This window comes from Rattus rattus, chromosome 1 (assembly GCF_011064425.1).
Source record: "Rattus rattus isolate New Zealand chromosome 1, Rrattus_CSIRO_v1, whole genome shotgun sequence".
Classification (NCBI taxonomy): domain Eukaryota; kingdom Metazoa; phylum Chordata; class Mammalia; order Rodentia; family Muridae; genus Rattus; species Rattus rattus.
Genome location: NC_046154.1, coordinates 55,489,253 through 55,509,648, shown reverse-complemented (window position 1 = coordinate 55,509,648; position 20,396 = coordinate 55,489,253). Strand labels below are relative to the sequence as shown.

The 20,396-nt window shown below is 39.4% G+C and overlaps 1 protein-coding gene and 1 pseudogene across 3 annotated transcripts in view; both read right to left on the bottom strand.

Annotated features, from left to right (window-relative positions):
- Positions 1-20,396, bottom strand: part of Dock7 (dedicator of cytokinesis 7) — a 170,472-nt gene that overhangs the window by 65,994 nt on the left and 84,082 nt on the right. Inside the window, exons 15-21 of one of the 3 annotated variants that reach the window (XM_032901794.1) lie at positions 16,618-16,735; positions 13,342-13,412; positions 9,969-10,107; positions 9,144-9,245; positions 5,957-6,043; positions 4,589-4,820; positions 398-562 (exon numbers count right to left, since the gene is read on the bottom strand). In XM_032901794.1, the coding sequence (XP_032757685.1) occupies positions 398-562; positions 4,589-4,820; positions 5,957-6,043; positions 9,144-9,245; positions 9,969-10,107; positions 13,342-13,412; positions 16,618-16,735 (914 nt within the window). Of the gene's footprint in view, positions 1-397; positions 563-4,588; positions 4,821-5,956; positions 6,044-9,143; positions 9,246-9,968; positions 10,108-13,341; positions 13,413-16,389; positions 16,501-16,556; positions 16,736-20,396 lie in introns of those variants that run through there. The other 2 variants (XM_032901792.1, XM_032901790.1) reach the window with 2 other exon arrangements.
- LOC116890310 lies at positions 73-236 on the bottom strand (annotated as a pseudogene).

The following is a 20,396-nucleotide window of genomic DNA, read 5'->3' as shown; positions in this document are numbered from 1 at the left end:
ACTCTCAATGACAAATAAAATAGTAAGACTATTAATTTTAACAATAAATTATAAAATGTTTTCAGAGATGGGTGAAGTCAAGGTTCACTTCTAATAATCAATTTAGCCAACTCTCCAAATCAACTTAAAGGAAGACCTATATAAATGATGTTTTAAAAGGAAGCATATCTTTCAATTAGCAATAATCGCGCATCAGATAAACCTCATTGGCTACGATACTGCCACTGCGCAAAGCTAAGGAAGCATATCTTTCAATGACTAACACAGCAAATGGTCCTTAGCAGAGAGTGAATAAATGTTATGCATGTGTGATAACACCATGGATGACACCTGAGTACTTCAGTCTTGGCAAGAACACTTCATGAAAGAGAGTTTAATCCTAAAAAGAATAAAGTACCTGGTGACGGAGAATTAGGGTATGTATTTGGCAGGCGGAACACATAATAGATATATGATGCCAGAAGGTTGTTTCTGCCGTGCTGGTCATGATTTCCTTCTAAGTTTTTATGAAGTCGATTTATAATTGATGCCATAGCTTCAAAGGATGCTTGCCCTAGATTAACTTTTCAAAAAGAAGAAAATATTTTTGCTTTAATGTTTTTAGATGTGCAGTTCCATAGGAAAGAAGGCTCTGTCCCTTTTACCAAAGGTTGTAAGCAGAATGATAAGATCCCATAAGTGTATTAAGATATAAAAATACTGTACTGATTTTGAATTTTATACTAGTGCAACAAAAATTATTCTTGAAAACAAAAGGAAAAATAAAACACTTTATAATTTAATTTGAAAACTGAATGGGGTAGATTAATTAAAACAAAACCACTGCCCAACAGAGAAAAAAAAAAACAATTTTGAGAAGTAATACAAAAAGCCCAGAGAAACCCATCTTATAGACAACCTCGAGAATTAACTTCTCATTTTAAAGATGATTCTGAAAATCTAAACAGCATATAATGTGCAACTACTGCTTTTAAAGAAATTTAAAATAACAATGAAATAAATTATTAAAAACAATAATATGAAAAGAGGATATGAAATATGAAATATGGGTAACAACTTGATTGAAATTACTGACTCTGAAAGGATTAGAAGGGGAAGGGGCTGCAAAAGTGGAAGATTGTAAAGCGCCTGAAACTGGAAACAACACCCACTTCATCCTCCATGTCAACAGACCTCAACAATCCTTTAAAACCAGGGGATTCTGACAGCACACTGAAGGACTAGGTAAGCAAGAGGCCACCTGAACAAGGGTGTCAGTTCTGTGAGTATCCATTTAATCCCGACAGAAAATTAGGGACAGCTAAATGAAGCCAGGCAAGTTTCTTGAAGGTTAAATATACAAATGAAATGGTCATTTACAAAATAATGAATGTGGACTGAGCTACAAGGGCCAGCACACAGAGACAGGATTTTGAAATGTTAGCAACTTCCTGGTTCCTGGGTAAGTCCTTTATTTTGCCCCCTCACAGTAATTATTCCAAATCAACAGAATCCTCTCCAAAACCAGGTCCAGGGCTGGAGGGATGGCTCAGGAGTTAAGAGCACTGACTGTTTTGTCCAAGGACCAAGCATTGATTGATTCCTTCAACCTACGTGGTAGCTCACAACCGACTGTTAACTGCAGTTCCGAATGAATACATACATACATACATACATACATACATACATACATACATACATACATACATATATATATATATATATATACACACACACACACACACTCAGGCAATACACTCACACACATAAAATAACACTTAAATTACATTAAAAAGTCCATCCTACTCACTTAGCAATTCTCACCTTCTATATCATTCAGAACATGCACAGAGCATGAAAGGTCTCAAATCTACCTACAAACTTAATAGAAAGTAAAACTCCTTTCAGTTTTCCAGGAAAAGCAATACCCCTTCCCCATGAGAGATCTATCTTCACTTTCATTTCCTGAACTTGCTTCAATGGTTAAATCGTTTCTCACTCCATTAGCTTGTTTTGTTTTGTTTTTTTTTTCTCCTATCTTGCAAATGATTTATCTCAGCAGGTAAACATGCTCACATTAAATTTTTAATTTTTAGCTTATGTGTATGGGTGTTTTGCCTGCATGTACATCTATGTATCATTTGCATGCCTGGTACTGCAGAGGACAGGAGAGGGTGTTGGATCCCCTAGCTGGAGTTACAGATGGCTGTAAGCCTCCATGACAGTGCTAGGAATTGAACCTGGATCCTCTAGAAGAGCCACAAGTGTTCTCAACTGCTGCACCGTCTCTCAGCATCTTCCAGTCTATTCTTATCTCCACTCAACCCAGCTTTCCCTTCTAGCCAAACTTGTTATATTTCTTCCTTCATTAGACTAAACTGTTCTTAAAATCTTTATCAACAGATACTTGTCAGGTATGAGATAAACTCCAGAGCCAGCCGCTTGGGCTGAATTTTAACTGAGTGACTTTAGCAACACTTTTAATCATGTTTGCCACTGTACTCATCTGTGAAGTGGTGGTTTGAGTAAGAATGGCCCCTGTTTGAATGCCCGTTCCACAGTGGATGGAACTGTTAGCAAGAATTAGGAGCTTTGTTGGAGGAGGTGTGTCACTGGGGTTGTGCCCACACCATTCTCCACTCTCGTGACTGGAGCAGAGGTCAGCTCTCGGCTACTGCTGTAGCACCATGCCTGCCTGTCTGCTGTCATGCTCCCTACACTGATGGCCACAGACTCATCCCTCTGCAACCATTAATTAAAGACTTTCAAAGGACAGTGCCCTGGGCCATGGTGAAGAGTAACCAGGACAGGACTACCCAAGCAGGCTGAGAGGACTTCATACACAGTGAAAACAAAGCACACAGTACTATTTTGATCAATGTCTTGCAATTTATTTTTATTATATTTCTATAATCCCAAACAAATAACTTCCTTTTCTTAAAAGTCATCCTAAAAGTCCTCCTTTACTCGCTCTATTCTCTCTTGACTTAATATCAGGGTTTTATCATTTTAAGTAAGAAGCTGTATAGGGCTTCAAACCTATCTGCTTTAGATCTTTCTACTTTCAACAACAGTGTCTTTCGTGTATGTACTCACGCATGTGCATGCAGGTGCCCGTGAGCCACAGCATAGTTAGGAAGGGTGCACATGTGCCGACAGCATATGTGAGGTCAGAAGTTGTCTTCTACCTTGTTTTGTTTGTTTGTTTGTTTGTTTGTTTGTTTGAGATAAGGTTTCTCTGTGTAGCCCTGGCTGTCCTGAACTCACTCTGTAGACCAGGCTGCCCTCAAACTTACTGACTCACCTGCCCCTGCCTCCTGACTGCTGGGATTTAAACCCAGTGCCTGGCTGGGGATTTCTGTTTGTTTGTTTGTTTCCTTCTCCCTTGTTTGGAGTCAGGGTTGTTTGCTGTTTTCCTTCTGCGTGTGTCAGACTAGCTGGCCCATGAGCCTCCAGGAAGTCCCTTTTCTCCAACTTCCTCCTCCCACAGTAATTCAGGCACTGTAGACACGTACTCTGCATTCGGCTAGTATATGGGATCTTGGAAATTTGAACTCAGGTCTTTCATAGTTGCTGCACTTTGATTTACTAAGACATCTCCCCAGCTCCTGCATTGTGTGCCTTTAAAAGTAAAATTTGGTCATGTTGCTTTCTTAATTGGAGCCAGATCCCTGAAAGGCTAATATTTCTGGTTTCCTAAAGAGTAGTAGAAAAGCCTACCACTATCTCCTCTCTTATACATCACCTCTAGTTACCCACCCTCTACTTTATAGCTCGTTCCTTACAAGTCTTCTCATAGCTTCCCAATCCTTTGTGTCTGTGTTACATCAAGGTGCCTCCTTCTCCTTGAAGAGTACTTATGAAATTCTCCAATTCATGTTTGAGTATTTGAACCAAGAACCTCCTCCACTGACAAGTGTCCCTAGAAGAATATGTATCTCAGGATGTGGAGCAGCTATCTCTTTAGTGCCTCCAGTTAACAAATGTTAATAACAAGGTAGCTAGTGTTTCGTTCCAGCTCAATTTCTTCCCAAGATTTTTATTTGGAAAGGGTGCAAATGAGAAATAGTTCTATTATTCAGACTACAAAAGAGAATAAACAGTGGTTTTGAGAAAACAAAGAGAAGAGCTATAGGAAATAGAGGATAATGGATGAAAACACAGAATGGATACACTGTATGCTCTATAAAATGGAACAGGATTATTTTTTGGCTGCTTTTCTTTCTTTTTTTTTTTTCTTTTTTTTTCTTTTTTTCGGAGCTGGGGACTGAACCCAGGGCCTTGTGCTTGCCAGGCAAGCGCTCTACCACTGAGCTAAATCCCCAACCCTTGGCTGCTTTTCTTAACAGCAGTTGGACAGTGTCAATGAATATCTGATTCATCATAAGTGCTTAGTAAATTTGGTGACTGAATATTAATTTGTTTTGATAGTTTGAGTAAAAGTCTATAAATAATTATCATATCCTGGCACATACAAGTCAGTAGTGCCTTCCACCCCCCTCCCACAACAAGCACAGCAAACAGAAATCAAGATTCTTTTTAAATCTAAGTTAGAATGCAAAATTATAAATTATCAATTTAATGACTCATCCCGCATAAATATATTTACCTATTTGGCCAGCAATCACAGGAGGTCTAACAACTAAAAGTATGAGTTTATCAAGCAGAAGATGAAGAAACCGGACTACTGGTTCCAGCTGTGAGGAATTCAAGGCTGAAATGCTGCTCTTCAGTTCACTCTCTAAGTTGTTTTCCATGATCCGCATGTCCCCAATTCGAACCGGGAACATGTGTTCATCCAGAGCATTGACAAGAGCAAAGAATTTGTCAAGATAAGGGTCCTAAAATAAAGAACAAACACAGAACTAAACAATTCTAACCTCATCAATTCCCAAACTCTCAGGAACTACAAAACATTAATATCTCATATTAATTGATCATGCAAAAAGTCACACACAAGTATACACACTGTTTCCAGTGTAATATCTCCCTTCTTACTAGTCATTGTAAAACGGCCATCTCAAATTCCATCAGTTACTCAAGGAATCTTTGACTGATGGAGGAAGTCACTTGTAGTTGGAGTCTGCCTAACTTTTGGAGTTCAGTTCTCAAGGCAGGTACTTTAGCAAGCTGTGCCTGTTACTTACTCACTGTCTCATAGTTTCTATCCCACCTTCCTTCTCACACGGTTCAATACAGAAGCTAACTCCTCCCACCCATGCTACCTTGTCAGCTGTAGTAAGTTGGGGCTTGATGACCTGACAAGGCTCCTTCTTGTCCTGGAAGGAGATAGATGGGAAGGATGTGCGGCAAGGCATGGTGGCTCTGCTGGTCCTACGGTAGGCACTCGCCACCGGTTTCTTTGACACCACAGAACGCTAAGCCTCATGTTCTTACAGCAACGGGTCCACTGCCCAGAGTCTGACTGTCAGTCTTAAGGAGCTTCCTTTGCCTTCTAAGATTCTTTGTTGAGACTGCTCTGTCTGCTATCTGTCGTTATCATAGAATTCTTTTAACATTCATTTAGTAGAAAATCATCTTTAATATTTTGAACAAGTCTGCATTTAAAATGTTATTAATTCTAATTGCTGGTGGATTTGTCTCCTAACTGAACCTGTCTGCTGTTATATAGCGTCTCTCCTTACTGCTAACAGAGTCAAAAACCTGGACCAAACGATCTCTTAAAAATGTTTCACCTGAGATACTTGACTCTGACTTCAAATGAGCTCAAAAGAGTTGTTCTACTCTATTTTGCCATGCACCAGAAATTAAAAACAAGAAAAGGACCCATACTTGTTCAAAATACATCAATCACATTTAAAAGACAAAGAATTTAATGGCATTTAATGAAAAAAAATGCCTAAATCTGTTTTTAAGTAAATATATTCCTAAAGTCTGGCAGCCAACAGAACGAACATGAGATATATGTTCAATTCATCTATGTGAAATCTGATTATAAAGAAATATGAAAACTCACTTGTGTGTGAATGGATGAAACAGCAACAACTTCAACATTAAATACTCCCTTGTGGTTGTCCACCCACTTCATACCTGGTAGAGGAACCTGTAAGACACCAAGCAGAGCTTGCACAGGCTTGCAAAGGCTTTACAACTAAAAGTACTAAGGAAATACCTATTTTGATTTATTTTGATAACTCCATACATTTACACAATGCATTCCCTCCTTCCAATGCCCTGAGGCCCCTCAATACAAGCAAGTATATACACCGGACTTCTGCTACTCACAGCTAAAACTCTGGGTAAAATGGACAAATTGAACACGAAGACTTTAAAAGGTGAAAGAAGAGACAGGCTGGCAACCTCAGCAAGCAAAGACCCCAAAGCAGGTTTTGTGTATGTTATTTATGCTTTGAATATCCAGGGCAGTGTGTGAGAGAAAAGCACTCCACAGAGCCACAGAGGGAACTCTGCCCTAGCTAGCAAAGCCAACCACACTTCCGCCATCAGCCAATAATCATCCGTGAGACATGAAATCCACACAGCCTTGAAGCCTTGCCAAAACAAGTGGAATATATGAGGGACAGCACACCCTCCTCAGCTGTGCTTTTATGTGTAGAACGAAAACCTAGCACAGCTGGTAGTCCCATTTCAAATTCCCACATGAAGGTGGAGATTCAATCCCTCTACTGAGTCAAATAATAAAGGTCTGGAGCCCAGGACACCTGTCAGCTCACTGTAGGTGTCAAGAGCACTGCTGTGGTGTGGGTAGAGTACGCTCCGAAGGCTTGAATGCTAAGTGATGGGCATCTGGAGAGTGACTGGACAGGGGTTTCTATCCTCTTGGGCAGCCTGCTCCCTTGATGGATTCAGGAAAAGACAACAATACTATGAGGTCGTGGAATCTAAGAGGTGGAACCAAGTTGGATGCAGTTGTCACTGTCAGCATGCTCAAGATTTCTCTTGTCCAGGACCTTTCTATCTTCTGCTTCTGTCTCAAGTGAGGAACTCTGCTCTCCTCCCTTAGAATGCCATGACGCTCTTTTGTTTTCTCAGAGCAACTTCAGAGCAACACAGGCACACAAACTGTAAACCACTACAGTATCTACTTTGTTCATATTGTCTCCTCAGGCATTTGCCACAGAGGTGCGAAGCTGACTCACTCAACTTTGGGAGGGGTACCCCACAAAAAGGGTGAGAAACACATGTGTTTAAAGGAAAACAGTCAAAAGATTGAGAAGATGAAGAGTAATAAAACTACATTAAAAAACATTTTAAGAGCTTTAAATAGTAATTACCAGGTAAAATTAAAGAAATAGTTTTGTTAGAAAAAGTTTCTTAGCACTTAAGCATGATTTCATGTAAAGCCCAGCATTAAGACCTAATAAAACAGAAAAATTTTATTTCATCGAGTGGGCTGGGGATTTTGCTCAACGGTAGTATACTTATCTAGGATGTAAAAAGCCCTGGCTTCCACACCCAGCACAGGAAGGGAGAGAGGGAGAAAAGAAGGGAGGCAGGGAGGGAGCAAGGAATTAGGTGTCATATTTCCAAGCTGCCTCCCCACTGTGCACACCATTCTGTCCACCCCACAAATCCCCTCCCACAATCCTCAGGAATTCTTTATACCTTCTCTTGGTCTCTTTCTGAGTTTTTAGCCTTTAAGCTACATTAACTTCCACTGAAACACACACACACACACACACACACACACACACACACACACACACACACACACACACACACTATAAGCTATCTGCATATGAGAAAGAACATTTGGTGCTTATATTACTGTGTTTGATTAATCTCAAGAAATAAACTTTCCAGATTATTTAAAGCTAAAATGCTTTCCCTCACAATTTTTAAAGTTTACCTTTTCAGGGATTCTGTGTACAAAGGAATGGCTTTGTCATGGCACATTTATGTGTATTTGCCACTATAAAACTTTTATTCTTGCTTTTGAAATCTAATATGTACTGTTATGTGTGTGGGTGCTTTGCCTGCATGTATGTCTGTGCACTACATTTGTACAGTCCCCATGGAGGCCAGAAGAGGGTCTGATCCCTGTGACAGCAATTGTAGGCAGTGGCTAACTGCTATGTGGGCGCTGAGAATCAATCCTAGATCATCTGGAAGAGGAGGCTCTTAACTGCTGAGCCATCAGCTGAGCTATGATTGTTTGGTTCACGTATGTTATCCACACATGCAGATGGTCAGCATGCACTTGTATGAGCATTTGTACCTGCAGACAGTCTGCATGTTCTTGTATGAGCATTTATACAACAGTTCCTACAAGAAAACAACTGGCCTTGCTTCAGAAACTGGCTTTGCACTTGAAAATTATTTCAGTAAAAATAAATCCATAATTAATTTACACAAAAATACATTTTCTTATATAAATTTGCTCTGAAATATGATTTGTTTAAAACAACAGCAAAGAGTAAGAAGTATTTATTTACTCTTAGGAAAAAGGCCAGGCTTGTTCATACCAACGCCATACGGACTGGAAAGTGCCTGAAAACAGACAGAAGCTGGGCATAGAAAGCGCAGGTTTCCTAGATGCTCACCAGGAACTACAATGAGCTCAGTACCTCTGGGAATACGTACAGTTATCTACCCTTGCAAGAGGTATACTCTATAGACAGTAAGCAGATAACAGCCAATGGCGAAAAGTGCAAAGAGGAAAAAGACAAAGTGAAAAAGAAGGTCAGGTGTAGTGGCTGCTTCCTCTTAGGCTGAATGTTCACAGATGACTTCCCCGATGAGGTGTTGGAGTGACTCATGAAAAGGAAAAGCAGGCCCTGAGATGGGGCACTGGCAGGAGAGGAAGACCACAGCCTTCAGGAAGAGCAAGGCTGAGAGGGCAGAGTGGGTGACGAAACACGGTATGAGGGTCAGAGGATAGCCTGGTGGGTTATTATATATAGTTTATTTGAAAGTCTTGAGCTACAATCTATAAACAAATGCCATGTTTATACATTCACGATGTAGTCCAGGTTAGCGCAAACCTGTGTCAATCCTCCTTAGTCATGTAGGAACTAGTTTGCTACCATACTTTAGAAAGAAAAATTATAGTTATCAATGAAAAATATTCTCCTACGTGCATTCACATAGAAGAAACAGCAAATCTTTCTTTGGTAAACATCTTAAGATCAAAATCGTTTTTCATTCAGTCTGGAGAGTGAAACATGCTGAAAGGCACTGACCTCAGGAGAAAGCACTGAGTAAGCCTGCGGTGGTTTTTCCAGTGAGACCGGCAGGCAGAACTGCCCCGTCTTCAACCGTCCATTCTGCAGCATTGGTATCCACTTTAAATTAAAGAGACATGGGTCTGTTATAAACGTCATTAACAGGCAGTACATGTAACTACCTAAGTAACCAACACTGGGTCTTCAGCACTCCACTTCCAAACTGACCATTTTACCATGAAATATTTAGTACGTGGCCTTATTATCCAAGGAAGAATTAGTTCTAGAAAAGGCTACAAAATCAATTTAAAAACAGTTTCACTTTAAACAGAGAAAGCTTTGAATATTGGAAATAAAAGTATAAATATAATTTATTTCCTAGCAGTTACCATAATTTCTGTCATAAACATAAGAGACAAAAATATTGCATCAAATATAAATTTAAGCTGAAGGATAAATTCTACAACAAAACTGTATGACAGCACCTGACACTGCCCTGCACTGTGTGTTAGCCTTGGAAATATGACCATATCCAAGGCTTTCATTTCTTGTCTATGGGTTTCTTTTATTCATTTGAGCCATTCTCTCATTAAATCTATTATATTTATACTGCATTAGGAAAACACCCAACAATCAGAGCCAACACCTAAGCCTTTATGGAAGTCACTACCTAGCTAAGGGCATTAGTGAGCCTCGTGGCCAGGACGCTTCCTTAACCTTACTTGGGGGAGAGTCAGATGGGCAGCATGCACACAAGAGGAAACATCTACGGAGCGCTACATTTCAAAAGTATTTTAAGACATTTACAACCTTTAACATAAATGCAGTAACAGAAAGACTTACTGTATATCCAACTGGGGTTTCAAGAGGAGTGTTTTGTTTCTGTTGACAACTAACATGATAAAAAGTAAAGAGCAGGTGGTGATGGTCAGTTAATGTGGCGGGGAGTTTGACCTTGACTTCCTCATGAAAATCAGGAGACCTTCATACAAAGAAATAAAACACAAAAATCAAGAGTCAGTGATTTGTTTAAAGTGGATAACGACTGCATTTGCTTCTCTGACTGATCTCAAGATTAACTTAGGTTCATGCACAGCTTTTTCTCTACTCCAGGGAGCACACTCATCATCGTTTTTAAATAATGAACTTCTACTTCCAGATGAGGGAGCAAACAACTGTTTCTGAAATTGTTCATAACGTTTTATGAATGAGTTGAGGCAACCTACTATTTGAAAATCCATTAATAATTACCATCTAGATAATGAGATCTCCATCACTCTGGACAGTGTACTACATTTATGAACCAAATTTGGTACCCACTACACAGAAAAGTCAAACAGTATTTTGGGTACATATTTTTAAGCCATACCATACAGAAACATTTTCCTTTTGCTGGGGTCCAACAAGCCTCTGGGAAGGGAATCTCTAAAGATACCTAGACACTAAGTCAGGCTCTCTGTGGACTGTTTTCTTTCACTTGTTCCATTGTTAAAGGGAATAAATACTGTTAACAAACAGACTGCTGCTGACACAAGAAAATAAAGACACAATCAGAGAAAGCCTGCAAGGTGAACTTGTCCAACTGCATAGAAGTGCTCCTAACCATTACACTGATGCAAACAATGTCCTGCTTGATGACCATGATGCTTTCTTTCAAAGGGAGGGGGTTGTCTCAAGGGACACTTTAGTAGACTCAATCACTCAATGGAGGCATCTTACTTTTCCACTCTCAGCATGGTTCAGAATGATACTCAGTGGAAACACAGTCGAGCCGAATATTCCAGCCACCTCTAAAGGGAAGGCTGTCCGTCCTGCCAGGTAAGCTTCCTTCTCAGATGTCAGTCAGTCATACTCTTCTTGTTCAAACCAGCCTCGAAATTTGGCAGGTGTGGATTTGATCACAGAAACACTAAGTGCAACTAGGCCTTAAATAAGGTAACAGGAAAGGGCTAATGCTAGCTGAGAGCTTGATGCCTGGTGAACATTTTCAAAAGTATCATTACTAAGCTCACCAACCATCACTGAGTTATAAAAACCTGGATTTATAAGCTATGTCAGGCAGTACTGTCACTAATAATTAAAACAATAATAATAATGATGACCTAGACAAACTGAGAAATTTTAGAAATTGTTGATTTTACAGAAATTTATTTCCTGTTATGCAATATTTGGGTTCTTCATTTCTCCTTAAAATCACATTATAGGTGTCTGAAAGAATAACTGATTTCAATATGTTAGTTTGTCATATTTGGACTAAATTTTTATTTTTGTGGTTGTTTAAAGATGAATAAGAAAATTACCCTTAAAGCTATATAACTCAGTAGGAATATGAATTGGACAGAGAGGCCAAAAGGTATAAGGGTTGGCAAATGTTCATAGGCCAAGCCCAGCACATTACCTAGTTTTATATTCCTGGAGGTCAGGAATAGGTTTCATATTTTTAAATTGTTTTAAAAAATCTGAATAACAATATTTCTTGATATGAAATGGAAATTTAGGGTCCATAATAAACTTTTATTAGACCACAGCCATAGCACACTATTGTAACATCACTGACTGACTACTGTGCTTTAGTGATAAAGTAGCAGAACTCAGTGACTACAAGAGATAGTATGTAGCCATAGGCTTCGATCATATACTATCTAATCCTTCACAGAAAATGTCTGTCCACTCCTGACAGAGAGCACGTAGATTAAGCACTTCAAGAACAAAATTAAACAAGACTATTTCAGTTTGAGATCAAAATGTGATATTTGATACAGGCCTGACAGAGTGTTTAGCATTTAGTAAACACAGGTCCAAGAAACAGAGACCACAAAAAACAGGAAGGAGAGTATTAAGCTTTACAATTCTTATTGGATTCCAGAGAACAGAAGAAGAATGTCAAAGATGTCAAATTCTGAACCAGAAAAATGGTAATGTCATTATTAAAAACAGAAAGTGCTATACAGACAAACATGGAAACCAAGAGGACAGGACATGCAAACCAGTGTGACTTATCGGTCAATGAAAAGATACATGAGCTCAAAAGGTCAGGACTGGAAATGATCTGGAAGTGTTCCATATAAATGTTACAATAGAAGCGTTTTCACTGAATACAGCAGAGGGAGATCACTTAGATACAGACACGGAATCGTGAGCAAAGCTGTAGTATTTTATGTGGAGTCACTGCAGATAGAAAATCTGAAAAGACAGACAGAACAGAATGAAATGTGGCTGCAGAGTAAAGGTGAGAGAGGGAAGTCTAAGGGCGAGCAGAAAGCACGCACTGCAACAGCACCAGGCAATGGCTCAGGGCCTGTTACACGTGAAGCATAAGCTTCACTCTGAGTAAGGATGGAGCCAAGAAACAACTGTGGTGGGCAAGAGACAGGAGCTGACCATATGCTGAAGAAGTGGAACGGACTGGGAGCAGACGTGAATGAATCGCATGGAGAGGAGAGGAGCCGTTGCTACTACTAAAAGAGAAGGGAAGCAGATGAGTATGGAGATAATCTAAGCAGTGAACAGAGAAATTACAGATCTCGAATTTGACAACCAAAACCAATAAGCTAGAAATGCAGAAAAAAAAGTAGAAGCTGCAGGAAGCCTCCATAGTTACTGGTTCATGAGAGAAAAGATACAAAATAAAACCAAACCAAAAAGATCACAAGAAGACTGTAAAAGAGGGGCTAAGAGAACAAAAATGAATGACTATAGCCCCAACATGTGATACACAGTTCTGCAATAGGACAATTTTGTCACTTTTCCCCTTTAACAGACTCAGTAACTAACCCTCCCACACACACAGGAAGAAGGAAATAAAGCTAGACAAGGTTAACAATTTCTCAGAGAACAAACCCTGAGAAGCTACTAAGTCACTAGATCCTGGGATGGTGACCACATCACCCCTGTAGGGACCTTGAGAAGAGCAGACTTCAACAAAATGAGGAAGTATCTGAGGAAAATAATAAGGCAGAGATCAACGGGCCAAAGGACCCAACACTAATCAATAACTATACAGGAAGAAACAGAATTTTAAAAGATGTTCTTGTCTAAAGCCTTTGCCATGTCTACAAAGAAGAGCTGCGCATCTACAGACGGAAACTGTCATTCTGATGTCAGTCGTGAGTTTGGCACACTCAGTGCAGCAAGCATTTGGTAAACATACTAATGTGAGTGCTAACAATGCCGCTAAGAAGTGAGTAACTTTGAAAGAAATATTTTAATTCAGTACCTGTTATGATATACTACGGCTGTATAGGCTTCCTTTGAAAATTCTGAACAGCTAGATTTACCAAAGATTACCTGTAACAAATAACAGCATGTTGAAACTTGGTTGTAGTAAATGCTGGATGGTTCACATCTATGTAAGAATTGTATGCTTTAATAACTACTTAAGAAAATGGGCACAATCGCCCGGTGAAGAACAATGTGCCTACTTACAATCTTTAAAAGCTCAACCGCTTAACTATCTTCCCAATGATAAACCCATCTGACATTCAACCATTCAGAAAGTTTCTACAGTTATATTTCTATTCACTGAGTAATAAGATACATTTTTGTCCTCTTCCCCTTCCCTGCTTTTCTGAGACAGGGCTTCACATAATCAGAGGTGGCCTAGATCTTCACATGTAGTTGAGGACTGCCTTGACTCTAATGCTGGGAACTAGAGGCATGTGTCACCATGCCTAGTTTTATGCACCCAGGGCTTCATTCAAGCTAGGCAAGGTCTCTAGCAACTGAACTACATCTTCAGCCCTCTTTCCTTTTTCTTAAAGGAAGTGAACATTCAGGGAATAACATACACTTTGAACTTAAAATAAGAAAGTTATTCCAGCATGGTGGCATTAATATACAACGCGATGGCTTTACAATAACATGAAAGTCATTCTGAAGATTAAATAACCCATTGTTTATAAATGATACAAAGTACTACTTTTACGGTTATGCCGTTAATCTTTTACTTAGAATACGCCCTGCAAGTTACTTCATAATTGAGGTGCTCAGTTTAGACTTATGCATGTGTGTTAGTTTTAAAATCCACCACATATAAAAAATGTACAGTAGGTACACAAAATTGAGCCAGCAGCATGGTTAGAGGCTGATGTTGTCACTACTATGACTACTATGACAGGACAATTTGGAAATGGCGCAAATTAAGCACTGTAAGTCTGGCAGCTGTACTTACATCTGCACGTCAGTGCACATGGATCGTCAGACAGTAAAACAATTCAGCTTTTTCCTTTTGTAAAGAAGGTAACTGACATTTGTTTCTCTTTCTAAAATTTTAAGCAGGTGATTCTATTTTAAATGAGTAGCATATGCAATAATATTTACTCCCTTTGATAGACTCTATTTATAATCAATTTTCAAATGCTTTAGTATACTTGTTCATTTATTTCTGTTCTTATTTCAATTTGAGTAGAGCCCCACTATGAAGCCCAGGTTGAACTTGAACTTGATTGGTAGTCCAGGCTGGTTTTACATTCTCAATCTTCCTGTAGCAGCATCCCAAGTACTGGAATTAAATGCAAGCACCACCATACCTTAATGTGCTTTTAAAATATTTTACTTCTGCACCCTAATTACAAATGTTACAATTTTGTCTTGCAATTATATAATAAAAATTTATATGGAGACCCCTAGGATAGTCATAGTCAAAAGCATAAACAAATGCATTAGGCTCATGTATAAACTTTTTCATAGCTGCCATTTACACTAACATAAAAGCATTATATTCTCATGTAAATAATACACAGGTGAAAGGAATACAGCATCTTCTTTTCTTTAGAAATTATCTCTTTTCATAAAGCAAAATATTTATCTATGCAACCAGAAGAGAACAAAGTGGAATGTGTTCAGTTTTGATCATCAGACATGTTGTCTGTCTCTCAACGACATGGGTTGAACACTAATTAAGTGCCAAGCACAATGACAGCATCAAGATACAGATATGTGTAGACAGGGCCCCTGCCCTCAAGGAGCTCACAATCTAACATATATAGTAAATGAGCAGGCAACCACATTGGATAAGGAGTGAGACAATTCTGTCCCAACACCTAAGATGTCAGGACTAACTGCACATGGGGGTGGGATGTACCCAGTGCTATGTGGAAGACACCAAGAAAGTACTTAGACATGGAAGATTCTGGAAAGTAAACAATGCAACATTCATTGACATATACAACATCTTCCATAAAGCTCAAACCTACATGGCAATTCATATATAGTATCTGCTTTGACAGCATATTACCTCAACCAAAACTGAACATTTATTCATTTAGCCAAAGTAAAGATCTAGTAAAGAACAAAATACTAGTTTCAAGCTTCAGAAATAAACTTCACATCTATTCAGCAAATATCTATTCAACTCAACATGATATATGTTAAGTTCTGAAACAGCTGCTGTGAGAGAATACAAAGATGAATAATTTGTGTTCACTGGTGTCAAGGGGATCTATGTGTGGATACAAGTGTGCCAACAGGAAAGAAAAAAAACCTCTTCCCCTGTGAGTAGAAACTGCTATAGAACCTGGTCAAAAGCTCTGAAAAGCCATGCTCAGCCAAGCATCTCACTACATTCGCACTGTCTAAGGCTAAACAATACACACAGCAGGCGCCTATTCTGTGTTCCCAACTACAATTACCCAGGATCTCAACTGTCCCCGAGCTTGAATTCATTAGCGGAGCAGTTGTGGGAGTGAAGCACCACCTGAGGCTAGCCACAACAGACTCCTACCTTACCTTACATCACAGCAATTTCACTGTACCCGTGACTCTCAGGGACAGTCCTGGACCTGCTTTGCTCCTCTTCTAGACCCACTGTTATTACCAAGATGCTTACTTGCTATCTCTCCAGGCATCCTCTCCCACCTCTGAACACCTTTCTGGTTGACTCTATATCAGTTTTTCACAAAGTAAATCACAATTCTCAATTTTTTTTTTTTTGATTGCTACTTAGTTTAGAGCCACAGAGATGAGTGAATTCCGGCACAATTCAGCCTGGGCACTGGGTGTTCTAACAACTCCCTAGATATATCTAATTGTACCCAAGATTAGTCTCTAGGAGCCATCTGCAAAGGACATCATCTCCTACTGCCCTCACCTGCCGTTCTCCCAACTAGGGGCTGAGGAAAATCAGAATCACAAGGGCCAAAGCAGAGCAAAACCACGGACTACTAGAGCGGTTTCCCCAGACAGACGCAGTGCAGTCTCCTGATGACAAATGTATTCATCTTTGCACCCTAGGAGTGCTTCACATATGCCTGCCAGGTACTCATACATAACCGGAACTAAGCATATTTCTCTCCACTCAGGAAGTGACGTAGTCAGAAATATGCTTTAAAAGAAGACATTAAATTGCAGTTTAGAGCTTCCAATCAGTGATATAAAACAAAACAAAACTTATCTTAAATTGCAGTTTAGAGCTTCCAATCAGTGATATAAAACAAAACAAAACTTATCTACTTAAATAAAGTGTAGGAGAGGAACAGTGAAGAGCAGCTCTTACCGGCATTGCATTGCTCGGGTCTTCCCCATACATAAACTGGACTTTTACTGTGATGTTTCTGGCAGAGCCTTGACGGTTGGCAAAATTAAGACTTTGAGGGTAAATGTAGAGAAGATTTCTGTAAAAGAAAGAAGTGTAAGTGACAGTGAGTATGCATCAAAGAATGCTGTGGGCATAAGCTCTAAGTATACATATCTATGAATATTGTATGTCTTCACTGAATATCACAAAAGAGACAAATGAAAAAGCATGCAATTACTATTTGCCAGTGCCTGTGCTGAGTATTTTCATGTATTGCTCCTTAGAGTAATATTTAAATACAAAGCAATCAAATATATCCTGCTTTTACAAATGAACTGAAATCCAGAAAAATTACTGTTTTTCATAAGCAAATTAAACACCAAAGCTGAAGACAGACCATAAACCAGTCAGACTCCAAACATTTTCTTTCTTCTATAAGAGACTTCTGAGAATTATGAGCTAAAACATTACCGAGAACTTAAAAACACTTCTGATTCTATTTTAGCTCCTCCAAGCAGATACAAACAAAACAAATTTCACAAATGTGCTTTTGGTATGATTCTGATCAAGAACTTACAAGGAACAAGATGTCACATTATAGTTCAAAACTATATTGTAGAAACCACAGTAATAGCTCATTAATAAAGTTCTGGTCATGCAAACCAGGGGACATCAGTTCAAGAAGCTGAAGACATGTCCGTAATACCAGCACTGGTAGGCAGGGACAGGAGACCCCGGCCATACTCAACATCCAATCTAGGCTAATCACGTGAGCTTTAGGCCCAGAGTGAAATCCTGTCTCAAAAAACAAGTTGGATACCAACTTATACGAACATGTACACACATGTACATATAAATATATGTATGCATATTATAATACAAAAGATGCAACAGAGTCAGGTAGTTACTATAAAATAACTATATTCTACCCTGCATGTATCATAACTGTATACCTTACATGATTTAATAGTTCCTGGTGTCAATATAAAGACAAATAATTCAACCAAAAGCACAAAAATAAAGAATTAAAAATGAGAGTTACACAGAGGAGATGGCCAGATGACCATGAGAATGAATGGGATCTGCAGCTGCTGGGGTTGGTAGGGGGACATCTCCAGTACATGCCAGAGACCTGGGATGGGAGAGGCTCCCAAGAACCAATGGGAGTGACCTTAGCTGAGACTCACAGCAATGGGGATATAGAACCGGAAGAAGTCACCTGTTATAAAAGGTAAGAACCCCAGTGGGTGACAAAGACACCAACCCACCCACAAAACTTTCGACCTAAAATTATCCTGCCTACAAGAAATGTAGAAATGAGATAGAGCAGATTGAGGGGATGGTCCACCAATAACCGGCCCAACTTGAGACCCATCCCATGGGCAAACACCAATCCCTGACACTATATAATGATACTCTGTTATGCTTGCAGACATGGCTGTTCTCTGAGAGGCTTTACCCAGAAACTGACTCAGACAAATGCAGAGACCCACAGCAAAATGGTGGATGGAGCTTGGGGACTCTTATGGAAGAGCTGGGGAAGGATTGAGGGCCCCGAAGGGGATAGGATCCCCACAGGAAGACCAACAGAGTCAACTAACCTGGATCCTTGGGAGCTCTCAGAGACTGAATCACCAATCAAAGAGCATACATGGGCTGGACCTAGGCCTCCTTGGCACATGTATAGTCAATGTGCAGCTCAGTCAGGGACAACAGGAGCAAGGCCTATTCCAAAAGCTGTTGCCTGTCTGGGGAACCCATTCCCCTAACTCTGCTGTCTTGTCTGGTCTCAGTGAGAAAAAAAAAAAGCATCTACTCCTAAAGAGACAAGATGTGACAGGCTAGGGGAGATACACAGGGAGGACCCCACTCTCTCATAGGCGAAGGGGAGGGAGGATGGGGTGGGAGGGGCTGTAGGGGGGACATGAAACGGGGGCAGCAATTGAGATATAAAGTGAATACACTAAAAATAGAAAATAAAAGCAGAAAACGAAAAAACTAAATGACTTAGGTGAAAAGAATGAGAACAAAAGAGCAAGAGAGTGAGAGAACGGGAGAGTGAGAGAGCGAGAGAGCAAGAGAGAGTGAGAGCGAGAGCTTATATGAAGACCACTTTAGGGCTGATGAACAAAATTTTAATACCAACAAGACCCTGAAAACCAACTGCTAGGGCAGAGTGGTATGGCGATATGATTTGATTCAAGAAATTTACTTCTAGTCTAAGAAGAGAATTATACATAGGAACAGATTAGTCTAGTGAAAGTAATTCATTATAATATTTTTATAATCAAAAATAATCAAAGTAACTATAAAAAGATATACTGTTCACCATGATGTTATGAACCCCAAATTAGGGATAGGCATCCAAATAAAACAAGAGTTTAAAATATTCCTAAGCCTGAAAACCTTTAAAAGAGATTACATTTACTCTGAGCATTTCTCTTCTAACTTTTTTTTCCTCTGTCCCTTCTTTTTTTTTTAATTTTATTTTTCTTGGCTATTTTAAGTATTTACATTTCAAATGTTATTCCCTTTCCCCCTCTCCCATAACTTCTAGCTTTTAAGATTTATTTTTTGAGACAGGATATTACCATGTAGCACTGGGTGGTTTAGAACCCCCAGGTAGACCAACCAACCTCAAACACACAGGAAACTGCCAGCCCCGCCTCTGCCTCTGTGTCTCTCAGAATGAAAGGTGTGCAGGACTGTGCTTAGTTACAGGTGTGCAGGACTGTGCTTAGTTACAGGTGTGCAGGACTGTGCTTAGTTACAGGTGTACAGGACTGTGCTTAGTTACAGGTGTGCAGGACTGTGCTTAGTGCCTTTCTCAAATGAAACTTTCCAAGTCCTGGCATCATACAACAAGTCTGATGGTTTTGTGTATGAAAGCTTTTCAAAAAACTACAATGTCTTATTTCGAGTATTGTATAAATCTCCTTTATACATTGTATATGCGGACCATAAATGACTTCCATACTTAGACTTAGGCACATGTGCAAGCATCTAAGCATCTCAAGCTGTTACACAGCTATAGTCGTGAGCACTCTTGGTAAAGAATAGTCAATCTGTTCGATTGATTAATTACTATGGGATCCCTTGACAATGTTCAGCAGTATTTATTGATAGAAGAAGATGTGGGGATTGACTCCAGAGCAGCAATGTGGAGTGGCGTTATCATGTTGATGGGAAATTCTTGTGTGTGTAAAGGTGGGAAGGTGGGTCTGGGGGTGGGACAAGGAAGGGAGAAGCAAAAAAGAGAAGGTAGGCAAAACTGTATTCCTAAAATACTAACATGCATGGATTTAGGGTTTTTAAAAATATCTTTTTACTTTAAATAATTTTAATAGTGAAAAACCATACGATTTTCAATGATAAGGTATAAGAATGTGTTTTTAAAAAAACCATTCATCCCCAAACACTAATGAAATGGAGAACAGTACTCAAAATGCAATGGCACAAGGCAATTTAAAGAGTGCTACCATAGTTAACTAGTTAACCTAACTAACATGGTCCATATGGCATAGTTTTATTAAACTATTCATTCATAAAAAGGAGAAATCATGTTCAACATCCTTAGTCATCAGGGAAATGCAAATCAAAACAACCCTGAGATTCCACCTCACACCAGTCATAATGGCTAAGATCAAAAACTCGGGTGACAGCAGATGCTGGCGAGGATGTGGAGAAAGAGGAACACTCCTCCATTGTTGGTGGGATTGCAGACTGGTACAACCATTCTGGAAATCAGTCTGGAGGTT